Genomic DNA, 17,699 nt, shown 5'->3' on the forward strand with positions numbered 1-17,699 from the left:
TCAATGGCATTCCGCAAGGGTTCCATACGTCTCCATAAAATGGATTATTCAAAGCCAAGCGGACGTGTTTCACCTGAAAGGTGTTGACTCCATGATTAATGGCAGTTTGTGATGATTAATGTTGGTAAAACCCCAGCTTGGTGTGTACAGACACACAGGGGTCACATATAAAGAAAGGCTGAGGAAAAACTTACCACATTAGTAAATCACCATATCTAGAATTAGCCAGAGGGGAATTTTGGTGGAAAAATTGCTGCTACTTTCTCATTACCTCAATGATTGCCATTTGCAGTCATGAGCTCCTTTCAGAGTTCATTGAGAAAAAGCTGTCATGCAATGGTGATACCACTTTTGAATTTAGGGAGGCGCGGTCAAGGATGTTGTAGCACAGCACCGTGTACTACTTTGAGTCTGCCACTTGCAGGTGAAGGTGGCAACCATCTGGTCCGTGGTGTCTTCGCCTCCTTTTGTGTGGTTGATCACAGTTTTTTTTCTCCTTTGTGTTTACTTCATCCATTATTTTGGTGGGTGAATCTACCAATTTGTTGATACCTGATAGTAACATATGCTTCACAAACTTGAGGTCAAAATGTAAGTTGTGGTTTTTGTGAGATGCGGTGCAAACTTTGAATAAATAGTTTTCATTAAAGATGTCCGAGTTAGGTGAATAATTAATTGCCATTAATTTTCATGCAGTTTTAAGGGAAATTCATATATTGTGGTATATAGTAGAGATTAAATTGATGTGTTTTTTGTTTTGTTTTTTCCCAGGGCCGATACTGATATAAATTATTAGTAGTCAAGGAGGCCGATATTTGGCGCTGATATTCACTAAAAGGGAAAATATCCACACAAAAAAATCCAAATTCCAACTATAAACAATTAATATTGTTGAAATGTCTTTCAGCATAATGTTGATTTAACATAAAAAAAAAAAATCTTAGACATCTTCAAGTTCAGGGAGCTCTCAGGGTCATCAGCATGTCTTAAAATGTTTAATATGAATTTAAACAAGTAAATAGCTACAGTAAATACAGTTTTCCAAAATGTGAAAATATTTGAGGCCATCAGATTTTTCAAAACGACCGATGCTGATATTTGTCGAAATGTTGAATATTAGCGCCAATAATCGGTCTATCCCTAATATATAGTTCTTTAAAAATTATCTGTCATTGTTTTTGGGGGGAAATTTGATGTACCAAAAATGCTTGTGGTATCGCTACTTGGTTTTGGTATCAGTGACAACTAAAGAGTTGAGTACTCGACTACTAGTACTGGTATCAGTCTCAGAAAAAGTGGTATCGAACATCCCTAGTTTCCATCAGAATTGCATCAGAAATCAATGTGAGTGGTAATTCAAAAATGTTTTAAAATTTTTAAAAGTTAAGTAAAAAAATTTAAATGGCAGGTTATCAAAAACAGGTTAGTTGAGGACCACCTGGAATGCTAGTTTTTTTATTACAAAGATTTTGAGAGAAAATTTCCAAGTCATTTTTTACCCCCTTTTGCATCATAGGGTTAAGAATATTAAAATATTGTATGTTATGTTCATTGAAGCACATATTGAAAACTAAATTGTACACACGTGTGAATTTTAGACCCTAATGAGAACAAGTACTTCACAAAATGGACGGACATTATATTTGAAAGAATATGATCATGTTATACTATATAACCACACTTATAACATACAGAACCTCTTTATGATTATACTATTCATTGATGGTGGGTGAAAATTGTTCATCATCAGGGAGCCATAAGACAAGGCCACATAATAAGAGAACCATGCCCACCATCAGAGGGCAGCACAGTATAAGACAGGCAGCTGCTGTGCCAGGTGAAAAATAGGTTTGATGAGAAAGGTGGATAATTTGGAGATGGCAGAAAACACATAAAAGCAGTGTGATTGGAATATGTAACAAAATATGAAAATGATACTAAGACCAAGCAAAAACAAAGCAGGTCAGGTGTATGATAACTGTTGTTTGAAAGTCAGTCCCTTTGTCCTTTCATGTAAGTGACGTCACATACAAGAATCAACCCTTTCTTCCTTGAATTGGTTCGATTCCTTGTGAAGTCACCCTCATGCCCCGCGAGACTTGTGGAGTTGTCAATTTTTTCGGATGGCAGAAGAGACACTTTTATTTCCACTGTATGCACACACTGAGCGCGAGTGGGAAAACCTCACAGTAGGAAGAGGGAGAGTTTAAAAGCGTGTGTGCGCTGGTGGAGGGAAAAAAGACGACAAGGCACATAAAGCATGGGAAGACTGAGGTGGCACATTCTCATCCTTCATTCCACACGCTGCGTTAAGAGCCACAATGATAGTCTGGGTTTACATAACCTAGCGCAGCTAGCGCCTGAGTACACATTTAATTACAAATGGGGATTAGGGAGCAACACGCATAATGTAGCGAGTAGCGTAAAAAATGGCATCGGACAGATCTTTAAATGCAGTTGAGTGTGTTTTTTCTCCTGGGTAAGCTTTCAAACAAATCTCACCCCAAGTGTTTTGCTTTTACTTCCAACATCTCAGGCGATGATTTGCTCTTCCTCATCTGCTTCAACATCTATCCGCACCCACTTTGGTGACTTTTTGCTTTCATGCGCTCAATACGTTTCCGTAGTCGAGTTGAGTCTTGGCAGCTCGCATGGCAAAAAGAATGTCAGCTCACCGTCAAGTCTATCACCTGATGCTGAAGGCTGGAAACACATTTTGAGTGGCAGGCAACTCAAATGTCCTTTCAAGGAGAAGAGAAGGGATTTTTTCCCCCCCTAAAAACATCTTTAGGGAAATTTCTACAGCTGGTATCCGCAGAGATAGAATTCAATTTACATAGCCTTCAATCACATCGAAGCATTTCTCTGTACAACTATCATCCCAGCAAATTGTGAGGGGGGAGATGGTAAAAGAAGGACAACATTATTTCAAGGTGGGAAAAAAAAAGGCGTTTCTACAGCCCACGTGCAGGATTGTACTACTGGGTAAATTGCTGAACGCGCCTTGAAAAATGTGCGACACGCTTGATAATGTGGAAGATAAGAAAGTCATTATTCCGCTCAATTCGACGATTATTCAACAGTGGGAAGCTGATAAGCATTAAAAGACAAATGGAAGAAAGCTGAAAGTGGAGGGCAGAGAAGAAGGGCCTGTTTTCAATGGTGGAAATTGAAAAAAATAAAAAATGCAGGCCCAGGAGTTTTTTTGTACCGGCACAATTCAGGCATGTTCAAGCTTGAAGTAAAATAGGATTAATTTAGCATGCTAGTGAAAAACAACCAAACACAATTTCTACAGTAAGGTTTAGATATTGAAACCTAACATAAAAAGGCCAGTAAAAAATACAAAATGGATGTTATTTAAAAAAGTAAAACTTTCAAAAGGACCTTTGAGAGTTGCGTCACATTTACAAATAATTGTGTTGCATTGTATTTCCATGTCCTCTAGAATTCAACATTTCAAGGAAATATTCATCCAAAGCACAGGACGAGCACAAAAAGAGACGCAGCAGCTTGCCATCATCTAACCTTGAGAGTTTTTTTGTGCTGAGGCTTTTTGTGTGTATAGACTTTGACAAGAGAATCATATATTATAGAGAGTTGGGGAAAATTTAGTACATGTATTTTTTTTGTTTAGTTTTAACATCAGTAAAGTGCCCTTTCTATTAACTCAATCACTCACAACCATTTTCACTGAAGCAACCCCCTTCGCTCCCGTGTTTTACTGGATTTTGACTGATTTTGCAAGGCCCACAGAATCTTGTGCTATATTGCTATAATAACGTGGAACCTACCAAAGGAAAGATTAGAGTCCGTTCTTTCGTCAGGAAAAAATATATATAAATCTGTTTCCGTTTTACAGCAATTACCATTAGAATATAGCTAAGTTTCATCATTATTCCCAAATCGCTTTCATGCCGTGGTTGAGCTCTTATACTCTGCTGCCACCTGCTGGCCGTTTTTGGAATAACTACCATTGCTTCAAGCATTCCCTTCAGTTCTGAGGCTGCATCAAAGCCTTCTGTATGCTCTAGCATAAAAAACAACAACAACAAAAACATATAGATATATGTCTTTGGGAGCTTAGTAATATTAAAAATAGAACGTATTTATATGTTTTTGGGAGCAATTGAGTTAATGTAATTAATGATGCTAAAACCGCCGTAATGATGGACGGTTCGTCAGTCCGTCACGGGCAGATGCCCGTTTTCCTGCCTAATGACAAGAAACTAAAAAAATAAAAATGAAATTAAAAAAAGCACTGACGGAAGTGTATTTTCATCCGTCAGTTTATTTGTCGCTAACCAGGTCAAGTACCACTCAACAAGTACCACTCAGGACCTGTCAACAGTTTATTTTGTCATATGTGCAATGAAAACGGCAAAAAATAAAAATAAATAAACATTATATATTGTCCTGCGATTGGCTGGCAACCAGTTCAGGGTGTACCCCACCTCCAGGCTCCAGCGCCCCCCGCGACCTTGTGAGGAAAAGCGGTTAAGAAAATGGATGGATGGATAGATTATATATTGGGTTGTTTTGCAATATTAAACATTCTCATCAATTAAAATGGTTTACTTTGACATATTTTCATGTTTATTGGAATGCTTTTGGAACACTAAACATAGCTGGGTCAAATTGATCTATTTTAACTCATTCAAACCCAAAAACGTGTAAAAAAATAATAATAATGTTTTGAAATACTTTGTCCATCCCTCCCTAAAACTTAAAAAAAAAATGGTGTGTGTTTTTTATTTTATTTTATGCAAGAGCATACAAAATACTTTGATGCAGCTTCTGACATGAAGAGGTGGCTTAAAGCAATGGTAGTTATTTAAAAAAAATAAAAATAAACGACCAACAGATGGCATCAGAGTATGGGAGATCAGCCAGGGTCATGTTGCAACAAGCTCTTTTTGTCAGTGTTTTCAACAGGTAAATAGTGAATATTGACGAAACTTAGCTTTATTCCAATGCGAATTAATGCAAAACAGAAACAGATACAACTATACTGTTTTTCCTGATGAAAGAAAAGACTCTAATCTATCTTTTAGTAGGTTCCAGGTAGGTTTACGCAATAGAACACAATATTCTTTGGGCCTTGCAAAATCAGTCAAAATCAAGTAAAACAGCCGAGAGCAAAAGGGGTTGCTTCAGTGAAAATGGCTGGAAATAAATAAGTTAAAAAATTACAAATTAGTAGGTTTTTCTTTTGCTATCGTCTCAACAATTAAAGTGGTTTAATTTGACATATTTTCAATTAAACTGGTTACTATTGTTTATCAGAATTATTTTGAAACATTAAACATAGAATTGACCCATTTTAAAGTTAAAGAACTACAGATAGTAGTATTTCATGCTGAAAATTGTTAAAAGTGGTTACATTGAAATCTTTTAATGAAAGCAGTTACTAATGTTTATCAGGATGCCTTTTCATCATTAATCATCAATTAATCATCAGCCTGGGTCAAAGTGACCTGGAAACATTATTGTTGTTCCTGAGAAGCCAACTTAACAGGAGGGTTAACAACTCTTGAGACAACAGTAACAATAGTAATAAAGACAAAGTAAAGGTAATTGAGATGAATAACTGCTCAGCTGTTCATTTTTAATATTCATTCATCACCATTCATCTTTCTCCACAGCTTGTCATTGTTTGTACATTCAACCCCACAATTCTCTTGACCTCATCCACTTGTTTACGTTCAATCAAGTATATGTTTGGACCGGTATGTGGCTGTTGTCCCGCAAGGGCAGAACTTAAGCGTGATTTTCGTTTCCTGAGATAAACGTTCCTGCAAAACTGCTTATCGCTATTTTTTGTGAGAAAGTACTTGCAGATTCTGGAAAAGCCCAAGGATGGCAGTGAAACAAAGGTCAAAGAAATGTAAGACAAGGAGAAAAGAGGGAGGGGGGTGTGGGTGGGGGGTAATCGTTTTCAGGGATTCTTTTTTGTTTTGTAAGCGATATACTGTAAGACGAACAAAACCATTTAAGTGATAAGCGCAGAACGCTTAATTATTCGCCAGCCTCTAAAGACATCCGTCCCCTCGCTGAATGGATATCGGGCTAATCATAAGTCTATGAAAAACCCACTTCAGTCGTCTTGCTCTATCTGGCTCGAGGATGATGGCTTCCTTCATATGTCAACAGCTGAGCTGAACAAAATGAAAAACTGACGAAAGGAAAGTGGCTGTACAAGGTCATACTCCGATAGACGCATGGTTATAAACCTTGAAATGATGTTCTTTTATCTCCAATAAACTATCAAGCAACTGAAAGGGGTTGCATCTCATTCTCCTGATCATAAATCTGGCTTGAGAGATGGAGACAAAAACATTGTTGCTTATGCTTATAATTAGAAATCTCCATTTTAGTTACAGGTGTATATATCTAGATGGCGACTCCACGAGTAAGCAGTCAAAGGGGGATTTCAATGCTACTAAATGGATAAAACCTTACAGCTAATAGACCAAAAAGGACAAATGTTGAAGAACGAATAATTACCTGATGAATGCCAAATTGAACTGGGTAGCTTACTTGACCAATGGCCTTTGAATTACTTTGAAAATATGTAAAATCTCAAAATTTGACGTATTTGTGTTACCTGGCTATGATGGTTGGATACATGCATGTTTCTAGTACTTAAAGATGTATAAGAACCTTAAACATTTTTTAACAATAATATGTTATACGTGACCTCACTGGTCTAAACATGACATTTTGATTATTATTACATTTGTGAAATATGAGTTATGCAGCCACTTTTATCCATCTCATGGGGCGGCCATTTTGCCACTTGCTGTCGACTGAAGATTACATCACAGTTGCTCAGGGCTCAGGCAACAACCAATCACAGCCAAAGTGACAAAATGGTGATAAAAACTGATAAAAACTGCTGCTTATCTCATATTCCACTCCCACAATATTAACCAGAATACCATATTTCGTTTTACCAGTGGGGCTGCATAGAACATTATTGTCAAAAAAAATGTTTTTGTTCTTTTGTTTATTTATATTGTGCTTTGTTAAAATGTCAGTGCTAAACAGGCCTAATGATCATTTTAATTAATTATAATCAATGCAATGATTAAAAAAAATTAAATAAATGTTTTTCGACGTTTTGGTTTTCAGCCAAGCATTTCTTATTTTCGGTTTTCGGTTTCGGCCCAAAATGTTCATTTCGGTGCATCCCTACTAGTTCCATTGCCTGGTTACAAGATTAAGCGCCGGAAGCTGGCAAGCATCAATGGCAGGTTTCACACTGGATTTCCGGTGAAAAGAGACAAAAGCTGTCTGAAGGCCAGTGTGTGTGAGGCTAAAACCTGCTATTAAAGTGCTGCTCCGAAATGAACTTCCTGTAACATCACCATGTGTGTGCGATGTATATGCAAAGTCCATTTCCTGCAGTGAAAGGTGAAAAGGAAAAGGCTGCTGACTGATCTGCATTGAAGCCATTTCCAGCCATCAGCTCTGGCCTGGAGCCTTATGAACAGTTGGAAAACACAGCCACTTACTGTCTGTGGGCGGAGGCATCTTGTCAGGGAAAAATGCAATATGCATTAGAGACAATCCAATCTGTCTCCAGTGGTTTCGTGTGTCTGTGTGTGTTCCGTTGCCCTCTTTGTAAGGGAGTCTGGTTGTGTAATTGTGCGTTATACAAAGATGCAGCAAAAAAGACCGGGGGGAGCCTGTTGGTGGACAGCTGGGTGCGAGACTGGCACGCAGACAGACAAACACACTTCATTACAGGCCTGTTTACCTGATTAATTGGGCTACTCGATCAGCCACACAACAGTCCCAAAAGCTTGCACTTAAATGGAGCCTCGCACAGTTTGCAAATAGAAAGCTTAACTTGCACACTCAATGACAGACTGACGTGCTGAATCACGACGGAACGTCTGACATGACAATCTCTGACTTGGTGAAGTCAATGGATGACATCAAATGTAGCTCCCTGTAGCTTTGAATTAATGTCACCACTTACAAGTTAAACTCAAGCACAATGTGAATATTCTCTTATAGTACTCAAGATGTCCTGATGGGAAATAACATTTGGGTAACCTTTTCATGTAATAATCAAAATGAGTTAAGCCTCCAGTAGTCTTCCAAAGACAAGGAAAAGGGCAAAGTACTACCTTGAAACATTATGATCATGGGAAATTATCTTTGTTTCCCCTCTCGTTTGAAAGTGACTCTCACTGCTGGCTATTTCAAAAGTGTTTTTTAACGTAATAAAAAAGGTGGCAGATTCAACCCAATGAGCGTACTCCATGGAGATATTACAATATTAACCCCTATTCCATAAAGGTGATAAGAATACACACACATTTTCAATTCCACAAGAGCAACATTGTTCTGGAGGCAGTCACATTGAAGTGCATTATTGTGCCCTGAAACTATGAAGTTGCTGTTATATATTGCTTTATTTTGAGCTAGCAGCTTCCTTTATGATTTTCAAAGTGTGCCTGTTGGGGCTGCTGACAGGCAACAGCCTTATTTGAATCCATATCGTAAGAAGAGCGGTTTTGGCAAGGCTATGCTCTCAGTCACGACGTAGGTGAGAGGTTTCGTATCACCCACCTGCATGGAGCACTGGCGCTGCCACGCAGCTAAAATCACATGCGGATAATCTTATCTCTTTGTGGCAATGTTGTCCAATGACAACTATGTACTGTATAAGTTTCAGGAGCAAGAGATTTCAGAGCATTTCTTAAAAACAGAAAACTTAAAAAAATAAATAAAAAAAAACTTGAGCCTCTTATTAAATAGTACAGAAACGTGGAACTGCCAATGTGGAGTAAACATTTTTGACTGGCAAGTACGTTGAAATGTACTTGCAAATACATTTACATAAAAACCTATCATTTTCTTCCCATAATGCCACGGGGTATTGACTTCTATGCACATATCCGGTGGTATTAGCGTGTGTGTGTGTGTGTGTGTGTGTGTGTATAGGTATAATGTAGGCCAAATGCTACAAAAAAATAAAACGCACATTTTCGAACTTATTGCTATAATGTGGGCCGAATGTTAAATTAACAGCCCCCTGCAAATTTTCACACATATTGCTATAATGTAGGTCAAATGCTAAAAAAAATGTGTTTAAGTTGCACACGCGCAAGTCAATACCCCTTCGCATTATGAGGAAAAAAAGCTTTAGTTAAGCTCTTAGTATTTCGTCTACAAGTACGTTCAAACATACTTGCATGTTTAACATGTACATACATAAGTACGTATAAACATGTTTTCAATTACAGTTAAATGTATTTGCAAGTACGCTCGGACATAAAACTTATTTGCAAATGCATTTGAATGATTCACAAGTATGTTCGAACATATTCACATTTATATTACATTACATTTATATTGACATATTTGCACGTATATTTAAACGTACTAAGTGTAAACATATTTTCACGTACGTTGTTGTTTAAACATATTTTTAATTACGTTCAATTGTATTTACGAGCATGTTCAAACTTATTTACATTTATACGACATTACATTTGTATTTACATATTTGAAAATATGTTTAAACGTACTTGCAAGTACGTTCAAACGTATTTACAAGTACACACATTTACACATTTATGCAAGTAGCCTACGTGTAAACATATTTTCAAGTACGTTGTTGTTTAAACATATTATCAGTCACGTTCAAATGTATTTACAAGTACGTTCTAACATATTTACAGGTACGTTATAACGTATTTATGAACGTATTTACAAGTACATCTGAACACATTTACAAGTACGTTTGAACGTACTTGCATACATCCGGAAGAATTTAAATACATTTAAACGTATTTGCCATTCAAAAATGCGTACGCTTCCGTGAAATAAACATCATGCTCAATTAGCATAAAAAATATTTAAAGACAAATTCTTTTAAATTTGATCTTTTAAAAACTGTGGTTTTTAGCCAACATTCCGTGCAAAACAAAGTAATTGTAATTAGTTCCTGTCTTGTCCATTTTCAAAGTCTTCAAAGTGGATGGTGAGTAGCACATAGGGACGCTTCTCCCAGCATATGGAGACATCTATGCAATTCTAAAACTTTTTGTTGTTAAGCGCATAACAGTGATTAGCACATTCGCTTCACAGTTCTGAGGTTTCGAGTTCAAGTCTGGCCTTCCTGTGTGGCGTTTGCATGCTCTCCCCTTGCTTGTGTGAGTGCTTCCTCTCAAGAGCCAAAACAACATGCATGTTAGATTTAGCTTTAAATTGTCAATAGGTGTCATGGTGAGTGTACACTGTTGTTTATCTATATGTGGACCTTAGCTGGTGAGCAGTCCAGGGTGCCCCCTGCCTCTTGCCTAAAGTTAGTTGGGATAGGCACACACCATCAGTATGGTTTATTTGCTTGCACTTTTCAGATGACAAATTTCTAGTAACAGGACCCTCACTGCAGCGCACTCAATGTTTATACCTATTAGGCAAATGCAATGGCTCGCTCCCCTGCTGACACTACATCTTGTTCTTGTGCCACCGCAGCACACCTCTGATCACTGCTCCTGTCTGGTCTCATGGGGTGGGTTCAAGCAGACAAGACATGGCAAGCAGAAGTAGATATGTGCTCTGTGTGTGGTTGTACGTGTGTGTGTGTGTGTGTGTGTGAGTGAGAGAGTGAAGTTATTTCGGTAGTTTTGCAAGTGCAGGGGAACTATGGACTATGGAGTCGAAAATAAACCATTCATTAATTTTATGCCAGGAGCAGGTATGACAGGTGAAGCAAAGAGCATCTGCTGTATGTTAAATAGAATCTCCTTAAAAAAATAATAATAATTGCAATTGTAAAATTGTAAAATATCTGGCACATTTTGTTCTCTGTTTTTTCTCCTCAATAGCCTAAAAAGTAGTGCTAGTCTGTGGGTTAGCAGCCCAGGCTATAAGCGCACTTGAATCTGAACCCGGGGCAGGACCGTGCCAGATGACCACCGTTACATTGGTGCCATGACCCGGATTGGCAATACGGTTCGGTCGGGGTCGGTGAGTGTATTAAATATAAGTTCACAAATGGCAGATGTAGCATAACATACACCTCTTTAGCATGTCGTCCCTGCACCCCACTGATGATGCAATAGAAAAGTGTCTGTGTAGCAACAGACACATTAAAATACTTCCGGCAAAATGCATTGAAGCAGCTTCTAAGCACTTTGTTTTGTGACAATCCCCAGCTGTAAATATAAATAGTTTTCAACCTCAAGGTGAGCTCCGATTAGGAGATTGAGGGCAAAGGCAAACAATATTTGCAATAAGAGGCCATTAAATCTTACTTTAACTGAATACCAGAGTTGAAGCTGTTTAAATATGCCTGTTTGAGCGAGGTTCATTGTGTGTAGCAGCAGTCTTAAAAGCCCACACAATCATTAAGAAACTGATACTGCTAATTGTTACAAGGCCCCATTTAGAATTATTAGAGCCGCAGTTGATCCAAGAGATTTTGTTATGTGTATTTTAATGCAGACTAATTTAGCAAGAAGTTATAAAATGTGGATTAACCAGCCTGCTTTGACGATACAGACCACTTGTGAGCTGCAGGTATCGTAGTACTGTAATGGAAAAGTGTGAATCCAATCTTTTCCAATTGTTTCAAAAAAATATTAACAAATTCCAGGCTGAATTTTCAACAATCAAATAGTTGATTAATTCATTATGCTCAACCTTAGTGTTGGCAAACAAGTTCACTTTCTCATGCATGCCCATTAGAGTGGACTGTCTTGCTCTACCTAGAAGAGAATTACAGATTCATCAACACTTTACGATTAATGTCAGCCATACCAGTAAATTCCAAATCCTCAAAATGAGAGGAAATACCATTAAAAAAATAAAGATGTTCTCTCATTTAATAGGATTCACTCGCTAGGGCTCGTTACTTAAAAGCATGCAAGAAAATAGGGCTGGAAATAATAGGAAACATTAGAACAAAACAAACCATTTTAAACAAAGACAAACTACCAGCTAAATGCCATGAAACAAGTTTGATATGCTTTTCTGAGATACAGCACCGATTTCTATCATGCAGCCTTCCCTGTGTTTTGTCATAACAAGTTCATTTCTCAGAGGTGCTGTATAATATGGTACAGATCAATTTCTTACACTATGTGTGACTACCTCTCTGTGGTTGTTTCAGCGTGGCCCTGGGGAGACCTCAGGATGCCTCAAAAAGCATGGAGGGGAAGTGAAACAGTACAGTGTAACTAATAAATTACATTCTCTTCAAAGATGGTGCACATTCAATAAAAAATGTTTTTTAAATAGAAGACACTACTTGTAAAGTTGAAAATAAAGTTGAAAATAAAGCTGGAAAAAAAAACTAATAATAATAATAATAAATAAATAAATAAATAAACAAAAAAACAAAAACTTTTTTTTTATTTAAAAAATTAAAATAATTGGAAAAATAAAAAAATAAAAAAATAATTAAAAAAAATAATCAATGGGTTGCAAAATACGAGTACACGCAAAATGAAAAAAATACGTGCACTGAAACCTTACACATGCGTATAATTTTAAATATTGCACAAAATATAATTATTTAGACTAAGTAACTGCTAAAAGTACTTCCCAAAGTTGACCAGTAATTTACATTATATACATGGGTGTGTGTTATTCCCGAGAAATTATGATTATTTAGACATTTTGACATTTGCAGATGCAATGAATATGTTTATTTAGATCAAATGTGGGGCTTGCGGCTTGACAATAAGATTTGCAGGATAAAATGATTGCTATTTTCATGGGAGGTTTTGACAACAAAACTGTGTAAGAAGGGATGTATTTTTCTCTTTCTATTTTTAATAACAGCAGGGCACTGACACACCGCTTACTCCAAACTGTTGTGGATAGGAGGAAGCAGCAAACCAAAGGTCTTAATTTATTGTTGAGTCTCTTTCTTCACTCCTCAAACACGCACTCAGAGATAAAATACAGTTGCTGACACAAGCAGCTGAGGTGAGGTAATGCTCCAGGGAGACTGGCCTCGGTCTCAGCAGTTCAGCATAAAAAGAGACGCCTTTTGTAATGAGCAACTGTGCTTCTGCACATGTGAAATGATAAGGAGCGACTACCGGGAAGACCCAAAATCCATTGGCGGAATTACTGAAACTAGAAATGGAAAGTAGAAATGGAGCAATAAAATAGAAATAGAAGCTAGTCTGACCCTTCAATTAGACATCAGTTATGTGTATAAATAGTTACACTTAGGACTAAAGGTTTCTGTGAGCAAAAAGGAATGCAAACTTGATTTCTCACACAAACAGACAGGAAAGCTGATCGGCTATCTAGTAACGGATCTACTACTGAACTACTAGCCATTCCGGGAGGAGCATATGCATTTCTTTAGCATCCGCAATGTATCATTACCATTCTTAAACCCAAGACAAATTGAGATGGATGATTTGCATCTTCAAATACAGGCAGGTGCAAAACGCTATGCATAACCATGAGGTGCAGGAAAAGGCAACTGTGAAAATCAACATGTTTTGCTCATGCAAACATTCTTGAAATGCCAGAAACAAAAAAATAACAATGAAATATCATCTATTCAGCAATGCAGTTTTGGAGCTTTTAAATGTTAGAAGGGCTGAATAGGAACCAATCACAAGAGGGAGTCATGCCATTTTCAACTATGACAGTGATCCTCCATGTAGGGTATGGTTTCCACAAGTGGTATGCAGGCTCACTTACTTAATTATATACCAAAAATTTATCCAAGATTTATATGAGGAATACCTTCGTCCTACAGGTCCATGCTGCTATTGTTCTAGCTGTACTGTTTTTTTCCCTCTCTGTTCTCTTTTCTCTTTGTCTGGCCCTCGTTCTGCTACAATATAAATAACCCCAAGATAGTGTACATCAAACTCCCGTTTTGCAGAAATACAGGCATGGCATAAAATGGTATACAGCTCCTCCATTTTGCATGACCAACCATCATTAGCATCATTAGCCTAGAGTTTCACACTTTCTCAAAAGAGGCATTTTAAGAATTATTTTTAGGTTCTTGTTGTTTTACGTTGTGTCATTTTCATACCGTCTGTGACGATTTAACCCAGTATCGGCAAACTTTGACATCACTAGCATCATGAACAGATTACAGAATATTGTACATCTGACAATACAAAGTAAAAATCCAAATAATCAACATGCTACGAAGTTACTGTATGTGCTACAACCCAAGGGTCTCCACCGCAGTGCAGCAACCTATCTGTGGGAGGAAGAAAATGGATTGGGGAAAGCAGTTAAGGTGACTGGAAACTGTCACAGTGACCTTGAGGGACATGTGACTCAATGTTTTCTTCCTATGGGTGAAAGGTCAGTGAGAAGCTTTTCCTCGGTTTTTTATTGTTCTTAAGAACTTTTTTTTTTCCCCGTTTTAGAGCACTCTAAGATCATGGTGCCTTTGCCTTTTGCAAAGAACCAAATAAAGTGGTGGAATATTGCGGAAAACGTGCCCACTTTCTTAACTAAATCATTTTCGACAGCTTTCATTGGACGTTTACGAACGTTAGGGTTAGAGTCAGGAAGGTACGTGTCTGGTATGAGGCTTTACAACCTATATGCCAGCATTGCAGCATTCCTGAGACAAAAGTGGCATTCAGGGAGCAGAAAATAACAAGGACGACTTTGCCCCCTCCCCTTCTAACTCATTCCATGTCAGTTGAATTTATAGATATTTACAGAACAAGGTGCAGAACTGCCTGCTTTTGGAAGCAGCGTAAATTCTAGACTACTGCCCTCTATTGTGTGTAGACAGATTGAGACATTAATAGAATGTAACAAATGGAAGTTAGTAGCTTCACTACACATCTGCAATCTCTAAGATCCATCTTAATTCCATCATAAAAGTTAGAAGCCATCACATAACCTGCAAAATTTACTTTTGGCAATGACAGTGACGTTCAAATATGTATTTTATGTTCTTACGAACATAAACACATCATAGATGATTATTATCTGGATAATAACTGGTCAAAATCGTTATATACACATTGTAACCACAAAAAAAAAAAAAGACAAAAATCAACGGTCTCAAATAACACACTCCTAAAGCTGCACTTTCTAATAAAACCTTAATGCATCCAAGCTCTTAAAACTGAGACACGAAAAGCCCATTTCACAAGAAAACAAGTTCACTTCAGACCAATTCACGGCCAAAACCTAAATCAAGCTTTCCACAGCCACTTGGTATGGTCAAAAAATCTAAGTAAATCTCTCTGCAAAGCTTCCATAAAAATGGAAGCCCAGTCAAGGTTTGTCTGTATTCTTTTCACTGCAGCCATCTGTGAAATAATGTATGGTCTCCAACTTTGTTGTCACAAAAACATGCTTTGTCAAATATTTTATGTATTACAGTACAAAGGAGCATCTGGCACACCTGTTTTGGAATGTCATCGAGAATGACTATACAAAAAAGGAGTCTTACCTCTTTCACAAGTGCTATCCCAGAAGCCCGTTCCTGTGCAGTCACATATGAAGCGGTTCCATCCCTCCTTACACATGCCGCTGTTCTTACAAGGATTGCTGTCGCACTGTTTCCCCATCACTTTACTGCACGAAGACTTGATACCAGTCGCGTTTTGGGACACAGCGATCTGTCGGATATCTTTGCTGCGTCCATCAATGAAAAGATCCCGGACGCAGCCCACGTAGCCGTAATTCAGCATGGCAGTCCAGAGCTCAGTGGGGAGCACCAAACCTGCGCGGTTGTCAGGAAGACCACCAAGGTAAAGATCCCCCTCCAGGTCTAAGATCTCATTTTCTCCACTGGCTGTGAAAGGTGTCCGGCGGCTGTTTACAGAGATGATGCCTAGAGGAAGACAAATCCATCATTAAAGACTATCCAGACAGTCTAATGATGAACTGTCCAAAAGTTAGTTCATCTGTCAGGGTTTCTACAGGTATCGGCAAATCTCAATGCCGCCCTGCGAGCAACTTAGTATTCAGTGTCTTGTCCAAAGATACTTTGGACAGACGGACAGTTGAAGCTGGGATTCAAACTACTGACCGTTTAGTCACTGGATCAACCCCTCTACCAACTGAGCTATGCTAAGGGATTTGTGTTTACATAAGCGTGTGCCAATGGCATATATAATAATAATAAATAATATTGAGATCTTTGGGAAAATGTGCACGGTATGAGTTATTCCACTTGTCTCGTACAAGACAGGTCGAATGAGAAACTGTTGTTAATGGCCTTACCTGGTGAAACACTGAACATAAATCGCTGTTAAACTACACAAATTCTGCCCATTTCATTTGGAATGTAAACATTATTTTAATGTCACAGAACATTGTGAATACATCGTTTGAACGTGTTGCAAGGTTTTACAATCTGAGACAAAGAAACTGCACATTAATATCTTAAAAGTCTTTTCAGCGCGCATCTACCTCCACAAGTGCACTATAGACAAGAGATTCAAGGTCACACCTTTAAACACCTACCTCCATTTTATGGCAACTGTGAAAGTTGATTCACTGCTAAGTAACATTTCACATGAGCACACAAGTGTGATTATGTGCTCGTTCTCACCGATCCCTCAGTTTGGTATCCCTCTATCCATCTCGTTCCTCCATTTCCCTGTGAAAATCCCACTTTCTTCTCCACTATCTCACGAGGGGCATGGCTGGTGATTAATCAAAGCAGCTGACTCTGACACGCGGCTAAATTGGCTCCGCTAACCTGATATATACCACAGGCTGCAGTGGCGACTAATAAGGCCAAGCTCTCCGGAGTATCCTGCCTAATGCAGAGATTGCATTGGCTTTGAAGCTTAAGGCAACAGAAGTGCACCTTTTCTCTAATGCAATCTTTGTTGAATACTTTCTGTGTATTTGACCATGTGCCGAGATCAGAGGACTTGTATATGGAGACAAGTGAGAAGAAATGGACTCTGTAACTATCTGGAGAGGAGTGCGATTTATTATTGCAATAAATCAGGAACAATGTTAATGTTGAGAGGATTTTGTTGTCGTTATGAAGATGTGATGCAAGCAGATGAAGGTTTGTTGTTTGAACAGCTCACTTCAGTAGAACATTTCCATTATTGTCACTATGTACCCTGATGCTCTGATGCAGGTCTGGCCTTTCATGCCTTAGAAGGTCAACCATCTTATTAGCGACACAGGTGCATACAAGCCCGTTATTGATTATTGATTTGGGTTTCTATTGATTATTCCTACACAGTAAATTCTGTAGAGTACATTTTACTAAACAGAGTCGATTTGGTCCCACTCCAAACAGAGGAAAATTTACATTTAGAAAGTAAAGAGTAAAAATAAATAAAATAAAAGTTACTCAAGACTTGTGGAACAAACCCACAACTTCAGGTTGGGAGACCTGCTCCCTGAGCCATGTAGCTCCTACCGTGTCGCTCGTCAGGTGGAATCTTCGAAACGCAGATATCACTTTTGGATATAAGTAAACAGTAGGAGTGGCATAGCTCAGGCGGTAGACTGGCTCCCAAGCTGAAGGTTGTGAGTTTGTTCCTCAACCCTTTTGTATTTTTTTTTCCAATAAACTAGTACAATTTTGTCAAAATCTATCCTTGCAAAATGTACTTAGAATTTCTGAGTGAAAAATCTTTCATAGTTTTTTTTCATGAGATAGGCAAATTCTCTCATACACACTGGAAATACTTTGAGGTAAATTTACTCTGAATATTTTACTCTCTTCCAAGTGTAAGTGGGACCAAATA

The 17,699-nt window shown here is 38.0% G+C and overlaps 1 protein-coding gene across 15 annotated transcripts in view; it reads right to left on the reverse strand.

Moving 5' to 3' along the window:
- nrxn3b (neurexin 3b) overlaps window positions 1-17,699 on the reverse strand; it is a 266,978-nt gene that overhangs the window by 153,413 nt on the left and 95,866 nt on the right. For all 15 annotated transcript variants that reach the window (XR_015091007.1, XR_015091006.1, XM_086061874.1 and 12 more), the window contains one exon: window positions 15,428-15,811. Coding sequence is in view for 13 of the 15 variants with exons in the window: in XM_086061874.1 (XP_085918000.1) it covers window positions 15,428-15,811 (384 nt within the window). In the remaining 2 variants the exon portion in view is untranslated. The remainder of the gene's footprint in view (window positions 1-15,427; window positions 15,812-17,699) is intronic.

This window comes from Leptonotus elevatus, chromosome 18, assembly GCF_054856555.1.
Source record: "Leptonotus elevatus isolate MCC_2025b chromosome 18, RoL_Lele_1.0, whole genome shotgun sequence".
Classification (NCBI taxonomy): domain Eukaryota; kingdom Metazoa; phylum Chordata; class Actinopteri; order Syngnathiformes; family Syngnathidae; genus Leptonotus; species Leptonotus elevatus.